The sequence below is a fragment of the Drosophila serrata genome, unplaced genomic scaffold (assembly GCF_035046125.1).
Source record: "Drosophila serrata isolate PLE 108 unplaced genomic scaffold, ASM3504612v1 contig_36, whole genome shotgun sequence".
Lineage (NCBI taxonomy): Eukaryota > Metazoa > Arthropoda > Insecta > Diptera > Drosophilidae > Drosophila > Drosophila serrata.
This window is the reverse complement of record NW_028256934.1, coordinates 127,069-149,998: the sequence shown is the minus strand read 5'-3', so window position 1 is coordinate 149,998 and position 22,930 is coordinate 127,069. Positions and strand designations below refer to the sequence as shown.

At 34.4% G+C, this 22,930-nt stretch overlaps 1 protein-coding gene across 1 annotated transcript in view; it reads right to left on the bottom strand.

Moving 5' to 3' along the window:
• The window catches only part of APC7 (anaphase-promoting complex subunit 7), a 41,858-nt gene that overhangs the window by 10,526 nt on the left and 8,402 nt on the right, over window positions 1-22,930 (bottom strand). Inside the window, exon 5 of the mRNA XM_020956570.2 lies at window positions 21,261-21,343. Within this exon, the coding sequence (XP_020812229.2) occupies window positions 21,261-21,343 (83 nt within the window). The remainder of the gene's footprint in view (window positions 1-21,260; window positions 21,344-22,930) is intronic.

The window sequence follows — 22,930 nt, the reverse complement described above, 5'->3', positions numbered from 1 at the left end:
TGGTTAGCATAAAAGAATGGTTTAAAAATAAAACACACACACATTATACTTGACAAAAACAAAACGTAAGTGGTGATTATATCATAAGACTTTTACACCAAATAACACGTATTTGTGTTGGCAATTATTTTAACAAATTCTTTTAAGTGAAACACTTTGTCTTTTGACATACTGACTCTGGTTAGGATTACCACTGGAGGAGACAGAGAGAAAGAGCCACCTCCTGGGCCTGGTCCAGTGGGTTTTTTGGGCAGTGTGGGAGCTGTCCGGGAGCGGGAACTATATATCTAATGACAATTGACATTGGCCAAGCGACACAATTGCCAACATATCCAGTGACAATATGGCCAAGAACAAAAGTGGCTGGCTGGCTAGTTGCCTGCGATTGAAATGGAAACCAAGACCGGACCAAAGCACATACACATCTCATGGACTTGGACTAGACTAAATGTTATGGTTGGAATCGTAACCAGAACTCAATGTGGAACTTGAACTGGATCTCTGGGCCTGCACATAATTGGCAATTGTCCGTCCCCGGGAGGAGGGTAGAGGCCTTCATCTCCTTCTTCTCTAGCTTCTCTAGCTTCTATAGCATCTCCGTTTCCATTGCCATTTCCATTACCATTACCATTTTCCACTGGCTTTGGCTTTGGCTTTGGCTTTAGCTTCAGGTGAGAGTTATGCGTTGTTGTTTAATTAGCCATTTACGGCCCGGATCACCTGAGAGACCACCAGAGATCATCTCATAACGAGGTCAAGATGCACAGCACAGCAGGAACCAGGCCACGACCATGGTTAAGCTCTATATATAACTGGAGCACTTGTTGGGGGGGGAAGTTACTTATGTATATAGGGATCCCCCCCCTTATTAAACCCTCTTGTAATTAATTCTTTGGAACAAAAACAAGTGTGTGGGTTTGACTGTCCTCTAAAAGACAGTCAAAGAACTCCATCATTTGATATGCAACACGCATGGCCATGGATCACTCCAATTTATGCATCGAAACGGCGATCAGGAAAACAAATCCCAAACTTTGGACTTTTGTGGGTCTGCCAAAAAGGGAGTGGGAGTGTGGCTACATTGAGGCGTTGATGTCAACGTGCCACCTCCATAAACAACTCAATTCGATCGTTAATACGAATACGAATGCGAATAATCGGTTCAATCAACTGTTGGAACTGAGGAGCAGGAGCAGTGCTTCAAGAGCTGAAATACTGGAGCTGGAGCTGGAGGAGCTGGAGCTTGTACTGGAGCTGCTCCCCACTCTCTATGGCCGGCACGTGATCTGCAGACCAAATCTGAATGGAGAATTTATGAATGGAAGCCAGTGCTTGGAGCGGGTTTGGTTTTTATTTTGGTTTTTGGTTTTTGGTTCACTTCAGTTCAAAGCTAGGTTCTTGGCTGTGCGTGAGCGTGCGGGCACTGAGAGAAAATCCTACTCTTATGCATATATCACAACTGTTTTTGAGCTAAAAATAGTACAAAATTGCATTGAATTTTAATGAAAACAAGACAAAAAGGTAGTATATATAGTGTAGTATAGTATATATAGTATAGTATAGTATATATAGTATAGTATAGTATAGTATATATAGTATAGTATAGTATAGTATATATAGTATAGTATAGTATATATAGTATAGTATAGTATATATAGTATAGTATAGTATATATATTATATACACTACTGGTCAAAATAATAAGTAAACAAGTATGAGGTTTGTATATACAAATTAAGAGTTGCTTATGCAATATAACAATATATATTTAAATAAGATTTGAAACTACTTCAAAAGGCCGAAATTTGTATACCCTTAAAGTGAGCCTAGGATCATGGTTTCGAACGTTCAATAAGTCATAACTAAGCCAAAAATGCATTAATTTCAATTCGGTAAAAATTTATGTGTAAGTTGTTGTAGCGCTAAAAATTCTGTATACTCTGTTTTAAAATTTAAAAAATTCCAATTCCAAATTTTTTCCACATTTTTTGACAATTTTAATGATGTAACCCCTTATAAAATTTTGAAAAATTCGAAAAAATTTAACATTTTTCGGACATGCCCAGATCGATTCGCCTGTTGATGCTGATCAAGAATATATATAATTTATGGGGTCGGAAATGGCTCCTTCACTTATTTTTAAGCTTCTGACTGAAGGTCCATTACCATTTTTATACCGATATTAACAATATTTTTATATGAAATTTTTCGACAAATCAAATTTTAAAAATCTCATAACTAAGCCAAAAACGCATTAATTTCAATTCGAAAAGCGGCAGTATGTTAATTTTTAGTAGGTTAATAAAACTGCATACTCCATTTAAAATGTGAATTTTTGGCCGATTTTTGCAAATTTTCATGATGTAACCCCTTTCCTTTTTTTTTTTTTTTTAAATAGGAAATTTCTGAACAAAATTTTTATTCGGTCGGAGATAGCTTAAAAGATTTGCCTGCTAATGCTGATCAAGAATATGAATATGAATTCTGACTATAAATATAATACCCTAAAAAGGGTATAATAAATTATAAATCATTACATTAATGTACTTTGTTGTTACATGAGTTTTTTCTAGCTAAAAACACTTGGAAATAATTTGCATATGAAGGTTACTAAGTTAATTAATCTTTACTAATATAGAAATTATTATTTAGTCTTCTTGCTGAAAATGTATTCTTTTATATTATTTTGGGTTCTTTAAAACATTTCTAATAAAAGAATGCATAATATAATATAATAATAATATAGAATTTATTTCCTTTTAATTTTAATATTTTTCTTAATGCATTATTTTATTAGAAATGTTTTAAAGAACCCAATTTTCTTGCAGTGCCTTCTTCAAGATGTAGTTTCGCTTTCTACAGAGGGCTTCTAGGAGGAGTCTGAGAGCTCTTCTTTGGGGTAAAGAAAACGGTTGTTGATGACTGAGTATCTGAGTATCTGAGTATCTGAGTATCTCCTTTTGTATCTATGAAACGCTTGTATCTGTATCTGTATCTGTTTTGGCACGCATGTCGCGCAACATTTGCTGTCTGTCTGTCGTCGTCTGACGCATTTTGTTCGTCCGTCTCTCTGTCCGTCTCCCTGTCCGTCTCCCTGTCCGTCTATCTGTACTGTGCGTGGCTTAACAACTTGAAATTGTGGCATAAACACGTTCTACAATTTCCGGCATGAGTGTTGGGCGTTTTGTTGTTGTTGCTGCTCGTTTGCTCATTTTGCTGTTTTGTTGTTTTGTTGTCGCCGTTGTTATTTTCTTTTTTTTGTTTATTGGGTTCCCATTGATCATCATTATCCGTGAACACACAACACTCTATATAGATCTAAGATCGTGCGATCGTAAATCCTCTCAACTCAAAGCCGCTCTAACACTTTTCAGGCCACAAAGAATCGAGCCAGCAAAAAAATACTAAACAAGAAAGGAAGCTAACTTCGGCACACCGAAGTTTATATACCCTTGCAGATAGAACTTCTATGAATTGGAATCTATACAATATAAATTATATATATTTGTGTTAAAAACAATGAAGTAATACCTGCTTTCATTTCATTCCCCTATACATATTATATTTGCAGTTTTACATTCACAGATTTGCATTTTTCCTCTACATCAAACGATCGGTTGTATGGCACCTATATGATATAGTCGTCCGATTTTCATAAAATTTAACACAAAATTGTAGAATAATATGAAATGGCTGTATCTCAAATTTGATCAAATTCTGTTGAAAACTAAAAATGTTATAATTTTTTTTGTAAAAATTTTCCGATCATTCCTATGGCAGCTATATGATATAGTCGTCAGATCCGGACCGTTCCGACATATATACGAGTGAGAGTATATAGAAGGCTAACTACAAAGTTTCATTCAGATAGCTACAAAACTGAGAGACTAGTTTGCGTAGAAACGGACAGACGGACAGACGGACAGAAGGACAGACGGACAGACGGACAGACGGACATGGCTAGATCGACTCGGCTGTTGATCCTGATCAAGAATATATATACTTTATATAGTCGGAGGTGCCCCCTTCACTGCGTTGCAAACTTCTGATTGAAATTATAATACCCTGCAAGGGTATAAAAAGAGTTCTCCCTCAAAGGCAGAGGAGGAGGTATGGATGTGACCAAAAATATCTGCCTTCCCTTGGGCTAATGTCAATGATCCATTCGAAATATATAGAAAAAATAGAGATAGAAATAGAGAAAGAGAGAGAGATGCTATTTGGGAGTATCGTTTCATTCCCAGGGCTATTTATGGCTAACCTTGTGGCTCCAAAAAGGCAAAAAAAAAAACAAACAGAGACAGCCTCTCGCTGCAGGCGATATTTTTGGTGTCACATTTAGAACAATTAATTAGTGTTTTATCTTTGTTGTTTTGTTATTGTTTTTGTAGTTTTTTAGATAGCTAAAACTTTCCTAGAGTCACATCGATCGGTTGACCTTTGTCAGGGTCAGAGATAGAGATACAGTTTCTGTACAGAAAATAAAACAAAATTGCAAGCAAAAAAAAAAAACAAACAATACAGAGGAGGGAAATTTTTGATTATTATATGGTATTATTTAGTATATAGTATTATTATATTTCATTGATTATTATGTATTAATATTTATTACTAGTTTGGTTAATTATTATTATGCCCTTGCTGGTATTTTAATTTTAGTCAGAAGCTTGTAAAGTAGTGAAGGAGTCATTTCCGACCCTATAATCTTGATCAGCATCTACAGGGCTTTCTTTCTAGCTTTATCCGGCCGAAAAAAAAACTTTTTCAGAAATTTCCCATTTTTCGGAAAAAAGGAAAGGGGTTACATCATGAAAATCTGCAAAAATCGGGCAAAAAATTCACGTTTTAAATGGAGTATGCAGTTTTATTAACCTGCTAAAAATTAGCATACTGCCGCTTTCCGAATTAAAATTAATGCGTTTTTGGCTTAGTTATGAGATTTTTAAAATTTGATTTGTCGAAAAATTTCAAATAAAAATATTGTTAATATCGGTACAAAAATGGTAATGGGCCTTCAGTCAGAAGCTTAAAAGAAAGTGAAGGAGTCGATTCCGGCCCTATAAATCATATATATTCTTGATCAGCATCAACAGGCAAATCGATCTAGCCATGTCCGACAACAAACTATTTTTTTCAAAATTTTGAACATTTTTTAAGGGGTTACATTGTTAAAATTGTCAAAAATTTACAAAAAAAATTAAATTGTTCAAAAATTTTAAATGAAAATGCAGATTTATAACCCTAATAAAAACTAATATGGGAACGTTTTCCGATTTAAAATTAATGATTTTTTGGCTAAGTTATGAGATTTTTAAACGATGATTTGTCAAAAATATTGTCATATAAAAATATTTCAATAAATTTTTGAGAAATTTTTCATGTTACCCACAAATATTAAAGTACTTAACTAATCTCTCATATTATTTTAAATACTAATTAAGAATTTCGAAGTTATCCAAGGAATATAAACAAAATTGACTCAGAAATCGATTGAAATTAATTGCAAAAAGTATCAAAGTTAAAAAACCATACTTGAAACTGATACTTCCATTATTTTCTTCAAACAATTTACCAAAGTTTGCTTAATATTTCCATTCAATAAAGATAGAAATTAAAGCTGCCATTGAACTGGACAAAAAAGAAGAAAAAATGTCCAAATACTATGAATTTAGAGCTCTGATCATGTGCGCACATCCAAATGCGAAGTGGTTAACGAAAATTGAAAATAAATTTACTTTCGATTTCGCTTTTAAATGAATTTATGACGTGGGGCCCTTTTAAAGAGGCTAAGGAGCAATTAAAAGTGATCAAGCTGCGACCCGCAATGCGATCGCCAAGTCAAATCATTAACCCCCGCCGACGACCAAAACCAAAAACCAAAAACCAAAAACCGAAAAACAACAACATCATTTCAGTGATAATGATCCGGCAATCAAACAGATAGACAGACAGAGCTTAAAACAAAAGCCAAACTAGTGTGAATGCCAAAGTCATGTCAAATGGCCTAGACCAAAGACCAAACACAACCAAAATCCCAGATCCAAGAGACTCAATTTCGAATATTTCGTAATTTTACAAAGCAAGAAAAAGATATGTATATACATATATCTCAAGTGGATTGAAAACTGTCAAGAGAGCCCTCGAAATAAAAAACACAGCAGGTGAGGTGAGGGCCTGCAATCAATTAGTCTTTTCTTTTTTTTATGATGAGCCCGAAAAAATTGAGTCCATTGCATGATCATTATACAAGATGATCGCATTATCAGCTCAACTTTGACACACAATTACACGGATATATATATATACTATATATACTTTATGGATATGGTATGGACCTATTGGGGCTCAATTAAGCGACATAATTGGATCCGCTCACGATTGTTGATACAAAAACCAGTTTCCCCATTTTTGGGGGGAGAATCAATGTTGAAAGCCAATTGATTTGGGAGAGACACTAATTAAAGTCAAATGGAAAGAATGAAGAACTATTAATTTGTGATGAAAATTTAAGGGAGAGTATATATAATATAAAATGTACTGCTAAGATTCCTACCTAGAACGATATGAGAAGCTGTTGCTTCTTACTCCTTTATAATGATCTTTCTTTCCTACCCAAATCACTTTTGAAATTCATTTGAGATCTCTTCTCCCAAGGCCTGACCCCATATATCTGCAATTGAATCGAGTTCATTGGCATTTGGTCTCTTGTATGCGAATTGATTCATTGATCAATGCTTTCAGCGCTCATTTATAACGCTTTCAAGGCGTTCCTTTCGCTCCAGTTACTCCCAGATACACACACACTCAGTACACACAACACCCACGCCCTCCCTCTCGAATGGATCTTTGGACTCTGGCTACCATAGATCAGTTTGGCATTTCCGCATTCGGTATTTGAGCACTTGAAGTATCAAGTATCTCATGGGCCCTCGATCATTTACACATTTCGCATGCAAGTCAGGCCAGCAAACGCCCAATGCATTATTATCATTATTGTTATTATTTCTTATTTCTTATTATTATTAATGGTATTATTGTTCCGTCATATTTCACTTGCCGGCAAATTAGCTAGAGAATCGTTAACGATCCGGTGACACTGAAGGCGGCGACAATGTCTCGAAGGCATTCTCAACGACGGCGGCGCCATCAACAACTCTTCTCTTGCCCATTTCCATATACAATTTTCCCTCCCGACCCATTAAAAAAATATAAATACTATTGAATAAGAAATGTGAGAGATGCGAAATGCGAAATAAATGCGCCCAGCTAATCGATTAATTGTCATGACTTTAGAAGGATACACGGAGAGAAAATATATAGAGGAGATAGAGCTAAGAGACAGAAAAAATAAGGGGAAAGAGAAGAATATAAATTAATGTTTTGATAAAAAAACAAAGGAGTTACTGGTTGGTTTTTTGCAATTTAAAGATTTAAATACAATTTTAAAGGGAAGTTCTAAGAAAAAAAAATAAGGGGAAAGAGAAGAATATAAATTAATGCTATGATAAAAAAAACAAAGAAGTTACTAGTTGGTTTTTTGCAATTTAAAGATTTAAATACAATTTTAAAGGGAAGTTCTATGACAAAAAATAAGGGAAAAGAGAAGAATATAAATTAATGCTATGATAAACAAAACAAAGGAGTTACTAGTTGGTTTTTTGTAATTTAAAGATTTTAAATCAATTTTAAAAGAAAGTTCCAAGAAAAAAAATTATAAATAATAAAAATTATAAAAATATAAATTAATGTTATGATAAAAAAACAAAGGAGTTACTAGCTGTTTTTTGTAATTTAAAGATTAAGATGTAATTCTAACAAAAAATTCCAATAAAAAAATAAGGGAAAAGAGAAGAATATAAATTAATGTTATGATAAAACAAAAATAAAGGAGTTACTAGTTGGTTTTTGTAATTTAAAGACTTAAATACAATTTTAAAGGGAAGTTCTAAGACAAATTTTACAAAAAAATAAAGATTATTAAGGAGGAAGGTTAGCTTTAACAGCTTTACCTAGAAATTCCCATCTTTAAAGCAAAAAATAACTACAAAATTAATATATCTCAACCTTTTATATACATTTCCTTTTAATTTCCTTAAACCTCTTTTTTGTTTACAGTGCACAAAACCACTCAGTGAGCATGCTGAGCATGCATCTATGGGAATACCAAAATCCCCGGGTGAGGGTAGAGGGTAGAGGGTAGCAGCAAAATAGCTCTCACTCTATGGGAAAATGTCGTAACGAATGGTCGACAGAGAATGGCCCAAACGAATTGCGTCTCGCCGATAAATGAACAAAAGAATTCGCAACGCCCACGAAATGAGGCGGAACATTCAGAATGCGGGCCATTGTCGATTTACAGGGATATATATATGCATATATATAGCCAAAAAGGATATGTACGAGCAAGGATAAGGATAAGGTGGATAAAGAACTCTAAAGTGGGCAAGGGAAATGCTGCAAAAAGTCGATAAGGTAAAAGTGTTATTTGGTATATATAAAAATATATAGGGGAAGAAAAAAAGGGGTAGTTCCTAGATAGAAAAAAAGGTAAGAATAAGATAAGAGTTATAAAGGAACTAAAGAGTTAATAAATATTATTGAAAGGATATAGGTATAAACCAACGAAAATATATATATAAAGAAATCACTAGGGTTGTTTAAAGTCCTTAAAAAGTAGTGGTAATGTCTTAGTTATTGAATTTGAAAAGTAAACATTTAATTTTTGGAATAATGTTAAATTTTTAACTTATATTTTAAATATCCATAAACATTGTTTGATGTATTGATGATTAACAAGACCAACTGAAAGACAAATATAAAAACCTCAGGGAAAAACATAAGGAAAGCCAAGAAAATATAACTAAAGAAAGTTAAGGAGATTCAGAAAAAATCGAGGCACACTTCTCCCCTAAGAAAATTCCCCTCGAATTTTCCCCCCTTCCTCCCTGGGATCATCCTTTAGCCATATCTGTCAACAGGACGAAAAATAAAGACATTTTCAGTCACACCAACCCCAACCCCGAAGAGAGACTATAAACACTGTGCCGCCTTGCAACATGGCAACATGCAATGTGCAACACTGCAACCGGATGGAGCAACTGTACGATAAGGTAGTGGGGGGGTGATTACCGCTTTTTGGGGAATGGGGAGGAAGAGTGATAGGGGGAAGGGGTACACACACAACACATCAACATTTATTGCACTTACTCACTTTAGTTTTGAGTTGTCGCCGGTGCTGCTGCTGCTGTTATTCACTTGCCGCAGCAGCTAAATGGAATTATTTATGCAAATTTTATGCAATGCAATGCAAATGCAACTGCGACTGCAGCAACAGCAGCAGCAAGCTCTCAAGAAGAAGGCAGCAAAATAATGCATTTTATATTGATAACAAGCATAAATCGGTGTGTGGAAGTAGGTGCAGGGTGCAGTGATCGCCCCTAAGAAGGTACATTTAGTACAAATTATTATTGAAAGGAAAAGCCCGAAATGGTTCATTAAAGAAAGAAACTTAAGGAAGTTCTCTATAATATCAAAACAATACAGTTTCGATATCTATGCATTCTTTTAATCGATATTTATCGATCTTTTTATATGAAAATTTTTTCAACAAATTCAAGGATTCAAGAGCTCATAACTAAGCCAAAAATTCATTAATTTCAATTCGGAAAGCTTTCCTATGTTAGTTTTGATTATGTTTATAAGTCTGCATACTCAGTTCAACATTTTAAAAAAATTAAGATTTTTATCAATTTTTAAAAAATTTTAACAATGTAACCCCTTATAAAATTTTCAAAATTTCGAAAAAATTAAAATTTTGTCGGACATGGCTAGATGGATTCCCCTATTGACGCTGATCAAGAATATATATGATTTATAGGGTCGGAAATGACTCCTTCACTTTCTTTTAAGCTTCTGACTGAAGGCCCATTACCATTTTTGAACCGATTCACAATATTTATATATGAAATTTTTTTGAAAATATCAAAATTTAAAAATCTCATAACTAAGCCAAAAACGCATTAATTTTAATTCGGAAAGCGGCAGTATGCTAATTTGTAGCAGGTTAATAAAACTGCATATTCCATTTAAAAAGTGAATTTTTGGCCGATTTTTGCAAATTTTCATGATGTAACCCCTTTCCTTTTTTCCGAAAAATGGGAAATTTCTGAAAAAGTTTTTTGTCGGCCGGAGATGGCTTAAAAGTTTAGCCTGTTGATGCTGATCAAGAATATATATGATTTATAGGGTCGAAAATTAATCCTTTACATTGTTACAAGCTTCTAACTAGAATTATAATACCCTTGGTGCAGTGATTTTTATTTCATTTGGTTGTATGTTTCATATTTATGTTATAATAAATTCCTAATTATTTTCTAAACACTCTTATTTGCCTTTATCAAGCCTTTACTGTACTTGCATTTGCATCCCAATGCACCTCCTTGTGTGTGTGTATGTACTTAATGCACTTTGAGTAAGTTGGTTATTTATTTTGAATTTGTTTTTATTTATTTACTATTTTTTTGTTTATTTTTTCTTGCAGTTTCTTTGGCATTTACTTTGTTTTTGCAATTTGAAACGAATCGAAATCGCTGGAAGGAAGGGGGCGTCGTCACTTTGTCGGCATTTTGTCAAAGGTAATTTCAAAGTTGCTTTTGTGTTGCAGCGACATTGACAGGTTGCTGCTGCAGTCGCTGTTCTTGAGCACAGAATTTACAAAAAAAAAAAAAAAACAAGAAATAATAAAATAATTAAGAGAAAAACAAACCAATACCCCACCCTCTAAACAGCCATGGGACATGTCTTGGCATAATTAAACAAATCTGCGACAAAACAAACAGTGAGACATGAGCATGCCATTAACCCATTACTGACCCCAAAACCGGTCACCTATCAACACACATCGAAACCGTGCGCTCACCTTGTTAATTAATGCGAAAAGCACCAACAGACAAGAAACAAATTGAAAAAACGCACTAAAAATCAAGCAACTTAACAACAACAAAGTAAATAAAAATAAAAAAAAAACTGTCAAACTTAGAGCCGCTGAAAATTCAAACTTTACTCAATTGATTTCAGGGCCAACAAGTGTGTGTATATATGTGTGTGTGTCTAAGCCAAGTTTGCTGATCATTAAGTAATTACCCAGGGAGTAACCGAGAGCCAAGAGACCAAGAGAATCACACAGTCTGTGCAAATATTTCAAAGATATGGATTGGATTTTTCCAAAGCCAAAGAAGAAGAATAAGTTCTTTAGACATCAATCTCAATTAGAACAACGATTTGTAGCCATCACTTTTGTATTTATTTTGCCAAAGAATGTGAAATGCCAGACACGCAACAGGCTTCAAGCTTGAAAAGAAAGGCTTAGAGACTGTTAAATAATATTCGATTTTTGTTCTAGGTAGTTTGTATACCCTAGCAGGGTATTATAATTTCAGTGAGAAGTTTACAACACAGTGAAGGAGTCATCTCCGACAATATAAAGTATATAAGTTCTTGATCAGCATCAGTATCTATGACCAGTAAGTAACAATGATCAGTAGATAACTATGATCAGTTAATAGCTATGATCATTAATTAACTATGAGCATCAAGTAACTATAATCAGTAACTATGTATGACCAGTAATTAACTCTGAACAGTAAGTATCTATGACCACTAAAAATTATGATGAAATTATAACTATGATCATTAATTAACTATGAGCATTAATTAACTATGATCAGTAACTATCTAAGACCATTATGTAGCTATGATCCGTAAGTATCTATGACCAGTAGGTAACTCTGAACAGTAAGTATCTATGACCAGTAAGTATGTATGATCAGTAACTAACTTTAATCACTAGTAAACAATGACTTGCAACTTTTTTAACACAACACATATCTGAGACGTGGCCGGCAGCAGGCACTTCGTTCCGGGGAGGTGAGAACCAGTTGGGAATCATAAGCATAGATGTGCGAGATTTGTTTTGGAGCTATTTTAATGAAACTATGGAGTTATTCTTCTATGTAATTTTACTAGTATATAAGTCGGAGCATGGAGGATCGGTGGACTATATATATACATATATATATATATGCCATAGGAACGATAGGAAAAATTTAAGATAAAAAAATTATAACTTTCCTAGTTTTCAACAAATTTTCATCAAATTTGATATATAGCCATTATATATAAATTTAAATCAGACTACTATTTACAAACTAAAATCATAAAAAGATATAAGAATATATGTTTGTATCCCTTGACTCGTAAGTTTCGAAAAAAAAAAACATAATAATCGTAAAACCCTTTTAAAATGAGTATAAATATTACAAATAATTTAATTTAAACCGCAAAAAAAACCTGAACAATACCTGAAAGTCTCTGGTTGGATTTAGCATTCTCTCTATATCAAATAACAAGTGTAAAAAAGCCAGTCATAGACCAAAGGCGTTAAACGATCATTTCCGGCAATTGAAGCGTCCAAGAATGGGGCAACACCACCCCACTTAAGTCCCCCCCAAACTATATTCCACAATAAACCCACTATTTAAATATATATATACATATATATATGTATAACATCACAGGGGAAAAACCTATAAAAGAAAAACGAAAACTAAGATGAGTTTGGAGCGAGCTCTCCTCTTCTTTGGGGGGTTGGAAATGGACCTGGCAATAGGTTAAGGGCTGGTAAACCAATAAAGTGCATGGCCTGCTCAATTGGAAAATATTTATGTTTCGGCAAATTTTCCATAGCCCCTTTTGTGCTTTGCGCTTGAGTGGTCCTGTCCGTGTTCACCTTTCAACAGAGATTCTAGTCTATTTAATTTTTATTTTTATTTATCTATATTGTTTTTTTGTTTTGTTTTTGTTTTTGCCTTTGTGGCATACAAGGAATGCACCCGGCAAGGAATTCAAAAAGGGAGAGAAAGAGAGCACTGAACGATGTCCGCATCGTTTTAGGGGGTTAAGGAATGGCAACAAAAAAGGAATGCTCTTTTTGAATGTATTATTATATTTTGAAAGAGTAAATAAATTCAAGTGTTTTATTATTGTATTATTATGGTATATTATTTTTTATATATATTTTATTATATTTTATCATTGTATTATTCATCTATCTATTTATAATTTGTGATATTATTATAGCGATATTTAAATATCAAGAAAACGATATATTTTCATATAAAAAGCGTCGATATATCCAACGATATTTCGATATACCCAACGATAGCGATATTTAAATATCAAGAAAACCATATATTTTCATATAAAAAGCGTCGATATATTCAACGATATTTTGATATACCCAACGATATTTCGATATATATCCTTTTCCTGCTCTACAAAAAAATTCCATATTTTCAAACAAAACAAAATGGCAATAAATAATAAATTATAAACTTTATCTACAGGCCCTGAAAAGTCACATTATAAACAAAAGACAAGCCTGCCCTTGTTAACAAATAAACTCTCCTGTTTATTTACAAAATTCCAAACAATTATGTACCTAAAGTAAGTGATAAAACTTGCAAAGTTAGAGTATACTCGAATCAGAAAAAATGTAATGAAAAAACAAAGTAAAGAGAGAAAAATCATTAAAAATAAGAAAAGAAAAGGGAAAATTCTGTGCCGTTTGTCGGTGCTGAAAGGTAATAAATAAGCGCAAGATGCGGACACGTGTGCCGTTAATCCACACACAAAACACAGAAGCTATATCTGCAGCAGCTCGGGGAGAAGATGTCGGAGTAGCTGATGGCCCCCAGCCTCCGCTTCTGGCAATCCCCGCCAGAAACAGCAGCAGCAGCAGCCACGCATGGTGCATCGTTCTAATTAACGTCACAAACGGCGGAGAATCGGAGAATCTGGGAAATCGAGGGGAGAATCTGAGGGACCAAAAGCATACAAAAGATGAAAGTGTGGTTCTTCTTTGGCTGCTTACAGCTGCAAATGCATATATAAATTCGTATATATAGATTTATATTGTATATATATAAATATATGTATATAAATGCGGCAGCCCAGCCCCATGAATTGCCATTCACAATTTATATAGGGGTTAGGTCGACTTTGACATCGACTTCCATACCATATACATATATATACCACATCTTTTTCCTCCTCCAAAGTGCATTGCCATCCCCTACTCCTCCTTAGCCAAGAGCGACTCTTTCCAATTAGGGAAACGCATGCTGGAGAGTAACACTCCGGAACTTGGAAACTCTTGAATGAAATTCAGAGCAGAAATCAAGAAATCTGCAGCTGCAGGGTCAAAGAATAAAGCCAAAGTCCAAGAACTCAAGCTCAAGGAATTTTTTGCTTAAATTATAAAGATATTTCAAATATTTTCAAGAGTTAAGCAATTGTAAAAGGAAAATCCCTTAGCGAAAAACATTTCTGTTTTCAACTAAGAAAAGATTCCAAAGATACAAACCTAAAACAAGATGGATTGGACCATAGCTTATAGAGGAAGATGGTCTACTAACCTTGACCCAATATGCCTTCTCCTCCTCCTCCTCCTCTGGTATGCACTGAAAGCGTGCTAATTGCCAAGACTTTTCAACACGATCCAATCCCAGCCACCATCATCATGATGGAGTCAAGTGTAAACACAATAAAAAATATATAAGAAAAAAGCACACACAAAGATATACATAGATACCACGCAGCAAATAAAGTTTTCTCGTGTGTGTTTTTCTTTGGTCTTTGCAAATGAAGAAGATCTTTTTTTTCCCAGTCGGAACTTGGGAATCGAACTGCTCCCTGGTTATACATCTGTTCATATATATGAACTCGTAAACCCATTTTTCCAGAGAGATAGACAGACAGGCCAGCAGGTAAACATTACAAACTGCTTTGGATCTCAAATCAAAATCGAACTGGAATCGTATGTAAACAGCAGATAAGATAAAAAGGAATATATGTTCATATATCTGTATATATAACTCTTTGGAATGGAGCTGGCTCTAATGCCAGCCATATGGCGATATATATTTTTTTTTTGTTTGTAGAGTGACTGGCCCCGGGGGGAGAGATATATAGGATGACACAATGCAGGGCCGGATGTTAGATAGGTCACCAAAACAGAAAAAATATATATATATATAGTGGAGAAAAAAAACCAACATTTTGGTTACATTTTTAGTAGTGATTTCTAGTAATTATTTAATTTACGAAGATTTACACACCGAAATTAGTGTTCTAAAAGAAAGACCTCAAGCCCTAGCTCATCCTTTCCCCTTTTGCCTGCAAAGTACAAGCAATACTGATCAAGCGATTTATTTTAAGTGAGAGAAAACTGATATTTTTACTATGATACATGATACATTTTCTTCTCCATACATTATTTAGTTACACTACTTGTCAAAACTAAACTTTTCTTTTCCCTCTTTTCAAACAATCCGAAACCCTTTCTTTTTAGATTCTTTCTAATAAACCTTTAATATCTATTTAAAAAGCATTCTAAAATATCTTAATCTTGTATACTACCCACCGTTCTCACATCATTAAAACGAAATTCCATTCATGAACCCCCGAAGAAATGAAGAGGCAACCATTGATAGGGGAAGAGGCCAACGTTTAGAAAGAAAGTTGGCCAAATGCAAATCGTTCGACCCATAAAATATCCATAAATAGTTTGGAAATTAAATGATTTGGTCAATCAAGGTACGAGAGCACAATTTTAACTTGGTTTTCCGATCATAAAAAACGACACAGAGACTACTTTCGGCAGAGGCACGCTTCGAATTTTACGATCCCAGGGCCCAATCAAGACGACTAGACGAGGTAAGTGGTGCATGGTGCTCCTCGCAGGCATACACACAACACACTAAACACAACAAACACAAAGTTATCCCCTGCAGCTAGGCCCCACACACGCAGCTCTAGAGATTACCGATCACCAGGAGAAACCTGAACCTGAAGCCAAACCCCACAAAAAACAAAAAAGAAACCCTCAAACCCATCACCAGAGAAGCTACTAAATTTGGTTACAAATTATGCACAAGACAATGGGGATCCATAGAGAGAGATCTGGGATCTGGGATCTGAGGATCATCATCATCAAAAGGCATATATAATGATTCAATCGGCAGCAAATCGTTTGATCTAGACGCCTTGATGGATGGCTCAAACAAGGGATCATTTAGACGGAAAGGAGTGCCAAGTCATGATCCTTAGACACCCAAAATGATCCTATAGAAACTCTAGACGAGACAAAAGCGAGAGTTCTTACAAAAAAAAAAAATAAAAAAGGTATCTAAAATGAAATTGATTTCCACATTCAAGTGGAGATCGACACTTGACACAGTCGTGGCAGGCGAGAGATTGCAAAATCTCCAAGAATAGAGTCCGGAGTCTCAAGTGCAAAGAGTCACCGGTTTGGAGTTGGGGAATATGAGGGCATGAGGTAACCCCCAAGCTCAAAGACATTGACATAATGATTCTTGGCTCTGTTTTGGGCCTTTTTTTTTCTTTGTTTATGTTTTTTTTGACTGCCATTTGAGCCACTTAATGAGCCAAACACAAAAACACACGAAAATCTCTCGCCCACCCAACACGACAACGAACGGCTGCTAAAGGCCAAAACCGAAACCGAAACCAAAGACAAAAAATTCTTAATAGCCTTTGGGGCGAATCATAATTTCTGGCTAAAAACAAAAAAAAAAAAAAAAAATGATGTAAGCTGGCCAATTTGTCTTCACCTTTACGTACATCAGGTGGTTAAGTTTGGCAGAGATCCCCAAAGACCATGACAGGTATGATGTATCGACGGAAATATAGTCAATTTTAAATGATTTTCCTCTATTATTTTCGTATTTATAGTTACAATGAATGGGATCATTTTTGATGTTTTAAATTATTAAACTATAACCGAAAATACATTCGAAAATTCTTATTTGATTTCTGGTATATAGCATGCTAAATATACAAAATATTGTAAACTTTGATGTATCAATTGAACAATGATCAGCAAGTATCAATGAAAGTTAAGCAACTATGAGGAGTAGATAGCAATGATCAGTAAATATCTATGACCAGTAATTAACTATGATCAGTAAGTATCAATGAACATTAAGTAACTATGATCAATAAGTATCTATGACTAGTAAGTATGTATGATCAGTAACTAACTTTAATCACTAGTAAACAATGACTTGCAACTTTTTTAACACAACACATATCTGAGACGTGGCCGGCAGCAGTCACTTCGTTCCGGGGAGGTGAGAACCAGTTGGGAATCATATGCACAGATGTGCGAGATTTGTTTTGGAGCTATTACAATGAAACTATCGAGTTATTCTACAATTTAACTAGTATAAAAGTCGGAGCATGGCGGATCGGTGGACTATATATTTACATATATATAGCTGCCATAGGAACGATCGAAATTTAACCCTAAAAAAGGGTATTACAATTATAGTCAGAAGCTTAAAACGCATCGAAGGAGTCATTTCCGACCCTATAAATCATATATATTCTTGATCAGCACAAAAAGCTGAGTCGATCTAGCTATGTTCGATAACAATTAAATTTTTTCAAAAATTTCACATTTTTATAAGGGTTAAAATAATGAAAATTGAATTATGAAAAATTGATAAAAATTTGAGTTTCATAAAACTTTAAATTTAGTATGCAGATTTATTAACCTAATAAAAACTAACATGGGACTGCTTTCCGAATTAAAATCAATGTATTTTTGGCTTAGTTATGAGTTTTTTAAACCTTAATTTGTCGATAAAATTGCCATATAAAAATATATATAAAATCGAGTCAAAAAGTGGTTTTATAATTTCAGTCAGAAGCTTAAAAAATATGGAAGGAGTCATTTCCGACCCTATAAACCATATATACTCTTGATCAGCATGAAAAGCCGAGTCGATCTAGCTATGTTTGACAACAATTTAATTTTTTTAAAAATTTCACATTTTTAGAAGGGTAAAAATAATGAAAATTGAATTATGAAAAATTGATAAAAATTTGAATTTCATAAAATTTTAAATTGAGTATGCAGATTTATTAACCTAATAAAAACTAACATGGGACTGCTTTCCGAATTAAAATTAATGCATTTTTGAGATTTTTAAACTTTGATTTGTGCATTAAAATAAATATCTATAAAAAAATACGAATATTTAAAGCTTAGTTATGATCGATTTTCGAAACGATCCTATAATAAAGTGCAAATTGCAAGGGCATATAAAGTTTGGCTTTCCGAAGTTAGTTTTCTTTTTTGTTTTAAGCTTGTTTTTATGTTTTATTTTTCGTGTGAATTTATATATATTTTTTTCTTACTTTGTTTTCAGCTTATGCACAACCATTTGGCATTCGGACATTTGATCGCTTGTCGCCCCCATTCATTAAACCCCTCAAGCCCACTGATCTTTTTTGTCAAAACACAGATTTTTTTTGACAAACCAAAACAAAAATCAGAGAAAAGGCGAAAAAGAGAGATAGAGAAAATCCCTTGATGACTAAATGCCATTAAATGTAATAAAATTAAAGTACGCAACACGCTTGCATACCCCTGACCCAGTAAACAGTAAATACTATATGGTATATAAACATCATAAATACAATTTTGATTAGGCCCATCATCAGACGACCGCCCGCATCCCGAGTTGATTCCGTTAATAGGCGACAATCGTTGGAAGCATTTAATCGGCTTCCACACACTCCCCTAACTTCTTTATAATGGGTCTTTGCGGAGCCGAGTGTTAATTCGATAATAATGCCTAGCCTGGCAGAGCAAAAAACAATCATTATAATAACGATGATTTCACGCCTGCTTAGCCAAGATTGCAAAAAAAAAAAAAACAAAGAAAATAAAAATAAATAAAACGAAGATGAGGACCCCCTCTGAGCCACATAAAAACATTCTTTTCAGAATTTAAAGAGTAACAGATCTAAAGGCCAAGTTAATGTTTTTACAGAGATTATGATAAAGCAGAAGAGAAATATCTTAAATAAAATTTAAGGCAGGTATAAAAAAAGGTTTTAAGAGATCTAAGAAGCTAGAGAAGTATTAGATTTCAAAGATTTTTCCAGTTTCCTTTGAAATCTTTTTAATTACAAGATCACTCCATATGTATCACTATTATATCATTTAGTTATAAGATCAAACTTCCTAATACTCCGCTATATGTATAAATATCCATTGATATGTATAATGATACATAAATAAATAAGTGAAACTTTAGCATTTCATTGTCATCCATCCAGTAACTTGAATGGTTTCATTTCACCCACAACCCACATGCCAATGACATGGAGCCGGAGATGGTGGATACAGATGGATACGGAGTTGGAAGTCTGACGATGGTGATGGGAGCCACATCATCCATCAACCACTGGCGAGAGGGGTCTGAGTAATTAATAAACAAATGAAATGGCAACTACAATGCGGGTTCATGACCACAGCAACAGCATCACAGATCTCTGAAGATCTCCAGAGATGAGCGAACAGCAAATTGCGTGCGCGAACAACTATATTTTTATTTACAAGAGGCAAGGCACAGCCATGGGAAATGTCTCTACTCGAGATACAGATGCAGATACAAGATACACATAGAGATGTACCAACTAACTTGCGACTGAGTCTCGCTCTCTTCACTGTGCAATTAATTGAATGAACAGCGGCGACAAAGAGACAAAAGATCGCCTCCGGGGGCAGCATTCATGAATAATGTCGAGTGAAAGAGAGATCAGTGGATCAGAGAGAGAGAGAGAGAGAGATTTTTCCATAAAGGAATTTATGAAAATTATCAAGAAATACAAGTCAGAAAGAAAAGCTATCAAGCAGGCATCAATAAGTACAATATCTAATGAACAGATACACAAATCAATGTAAATATAAGATCTCAAGTAAAGATCTCCTAAGGCTCTGGAAAAGCCTTAGAAAAACCCACAATAAAAGTACATTTTTCAAGAATTAAAGTATCACAAAAGAGAGATTAAAATCTCGAATTACTTTAAGATTCTCCATCCTGATCCTAGGACAATGGAAACATTCAAAGTAATACTTATCAAGTCCTTACTTCTTTTCGAAATACATTTTAAAGTCACCTTTAGCACCCTGTGATCCCCTCCTGATCTGTCATTCCTGTCTATCTATATGTTTGATCAACTGCCAAACTGATCGATGATTCCAGTTCCCCCTTCTCTCAATCCATAAACAAAAAACCAATCTATACCCATTTGTATGCCAGACTGGCCCTTTGGCGATCACTTGACACACTCTACCCCTGTCGAAATAAAAATAAATGAACTGTCCAAAATATAGAGGAATGTGTGATTGAATCTGATGAAAAGGTGGAGGAAGGAAGTCGAGGAGGAGCTAGGAGAAGTCACTCATAAATATTGAAATATTCATATGACAAATGACGACAACTTTCCGGCCAATCATAACTCTGTGAATGAATGAATTTTAAAGCCCCCCCAAAAAAATTGTTCGCTGTTAGGTTTGTGGAATGCCAATTGTGGCGACAATACTACAATCGTGACGATATATACTCATGATAACGATAACGAAATCGAAAATGATACTAAAAACTGACTCGGAATATGAAACTGAAACTGAAACCGAGACCCGAAAATATGCAGCACTGTGAGTCACACGACAAATTTCATTTTCTTTTCCCCATTCATAAATATCAAGAAATACATTCCCTGACCTACGACATAATCCCCACGAAGAGCCAAAAAAATGCCAAAAATAAATATCGCACTCGTCGCGACTATATAGTATTATATATATATATTTTGAGGGAGATTGTTGTATAGTCTGAGGCATCGTCATCATCTTGATCTATGACGAAACTGCTTTTTTGTATTTTTATTGATAGAGCCCGAAACCGGGGCGTTAACATATAGCCAAATGATTCACGCATAAGAACACTTTCCCAGAACCAAAGTGATTAGCGCATTGCGAATGTGTATTTTATTTTGTTTCTTTTTTTTCAGGGATGAATGCTTGAGAGAAGAATTCGTTTTCTTGTGAAAGGATTTCCGTCATCCAAAGTGATCAAGAGATGTCCTAATACAATGACTCACTGAGATGCAAAATATCAGAAGAGATACAAAGTTTCTTCTCAGTTTCTAAAAAACTTTCGAATAATAAAATATATATTTTACCAACTTCCATTTATCTCCCCTTATTTTTGAAAATGTCAAGTAAACTTTGAGGGGGGAAAATAACAATGAGAGTTCCTGTGTCGCAACTTTCCAGACTTCCCCCTATATTTAACACCTTCACCGACCCCTGATGAACTTACCGATCTGCTGTTGATATATCCGTCGTGTTTGTGATCGGTTTTTTTTTTGGTTTCTTCTGTGTTCTTCTGTTGATTTTCCTCAGCTGCGAGTAAGGAAAAATAATGGAAATTATTATAATGTTTACAAAAAGTATATATATAACGATAAAGTATCTATATTCAATAAAAAAAATCGATACATATCGATATAATAGATACTTTAAAGTGATAAATAAGCGATAAATCGATTTAATATCAATATAATAGATATTTTAAAGTGATAAGCGATAAATCGGTTTAATATATCATACAAATATAGTCGAAATAATATTAGAAAAATTAATTGAAACAAGATGATCAATATATTTCTTTTATAACGACATTTTCGATATTTTAACAATATTTTCGATATATTCTTGCCAATATTGAACTTTTCCTTTCAATATACATTCCAATAGTTCTCAATTACTATATAGTATTCAGTTCAGTTATGCGACAATACTATTTGTGTGACATCATCATAAGAAACGTAAGTAGAAAAACGGTAAATGGAGTTTTATTTGCCTTCCACGCACACCGAAAGAGCGGAAAGTGGCAAGAGAGAGAGGTGGTGGCCTGGTCTAAACAAATAAGTCAATAAATAAAGGCGTTAACTTGGCTTGAATGGCCTACGTAAATATGCGATGAAAACCGACTAAAGCCAAGCCACTGCGAGGTGGGCTAAAGTCTTGGACCCCATACTGAATCCCAATTTCAAATCCAACTCCAAATCCAAACCCAAAGCCCAAATCCAAAGACCCAGACTCTCTAGCCAGTGTAGGTTTGCCTTTGCAATCGCTCTAAGATACATATGTATAAATGTAGCTATATATATAGAGACCCAACTATTTAGCTAGAGGAGAGCTACAGAAGTTGGCAATAAGCTAAAAGCTGACAAATGTTTGACAAGCGGAAATGGCAAAGAGAGTAAAGACACGCAAAAAAAAATACAAGAAATAGAATAAAATGGGGGAAATACAACGGAAATGCCTACATAGAATTGGGTGTGTTATTTGGTGTCCTGTGGGTATATCCCTAGGTACCAAATAAACACTTTAATTATAAAGTTATAACCTTTATATTATAATTAAATATTTGCCTTTACAAGCATTCAAATTTGAATGTTAATAGCAATCAGATTTGTTAATTTATATTGCTATCATATGTAAATAACCAAATTCCAGCTCCTGCTATGTATAACAATAGCTCTTAAATAATCTTTTTCTTATTCAAATAAATCGTCTCAAAATATATTTTATAAAAGAAAAGAAGGTAAACTGTCAAAGACCAATATTGATGACAGATTTCTGGTAATATCTTAATGTGCTACACCGCTTGACACCTTCCGAAAACCTTGGGTCTCTGCGACCTCAGTTTCAGGTAAGAATTATACAAGGTCAATGCCACATTTTTGTGCAGGCCTCTTGCCGCAGTGACCTTTTCTTTTGGGTGGAAAATAACTCCTGCCGCTGCTGTTGCTACTTTCGAGTGCGTGACGAATGCCCCGCGCATGCGGTCATCAAGGTCAGCCCAACTAGTGACTGTTCCTGCCTGCTGCTGCCACCCCATTCACTCCTCCTCAACCGATCTCCCTACATAAATGTTATACTCATTAGAAGAGCTGACGACATGACTCAATCTCCTGACAAGGA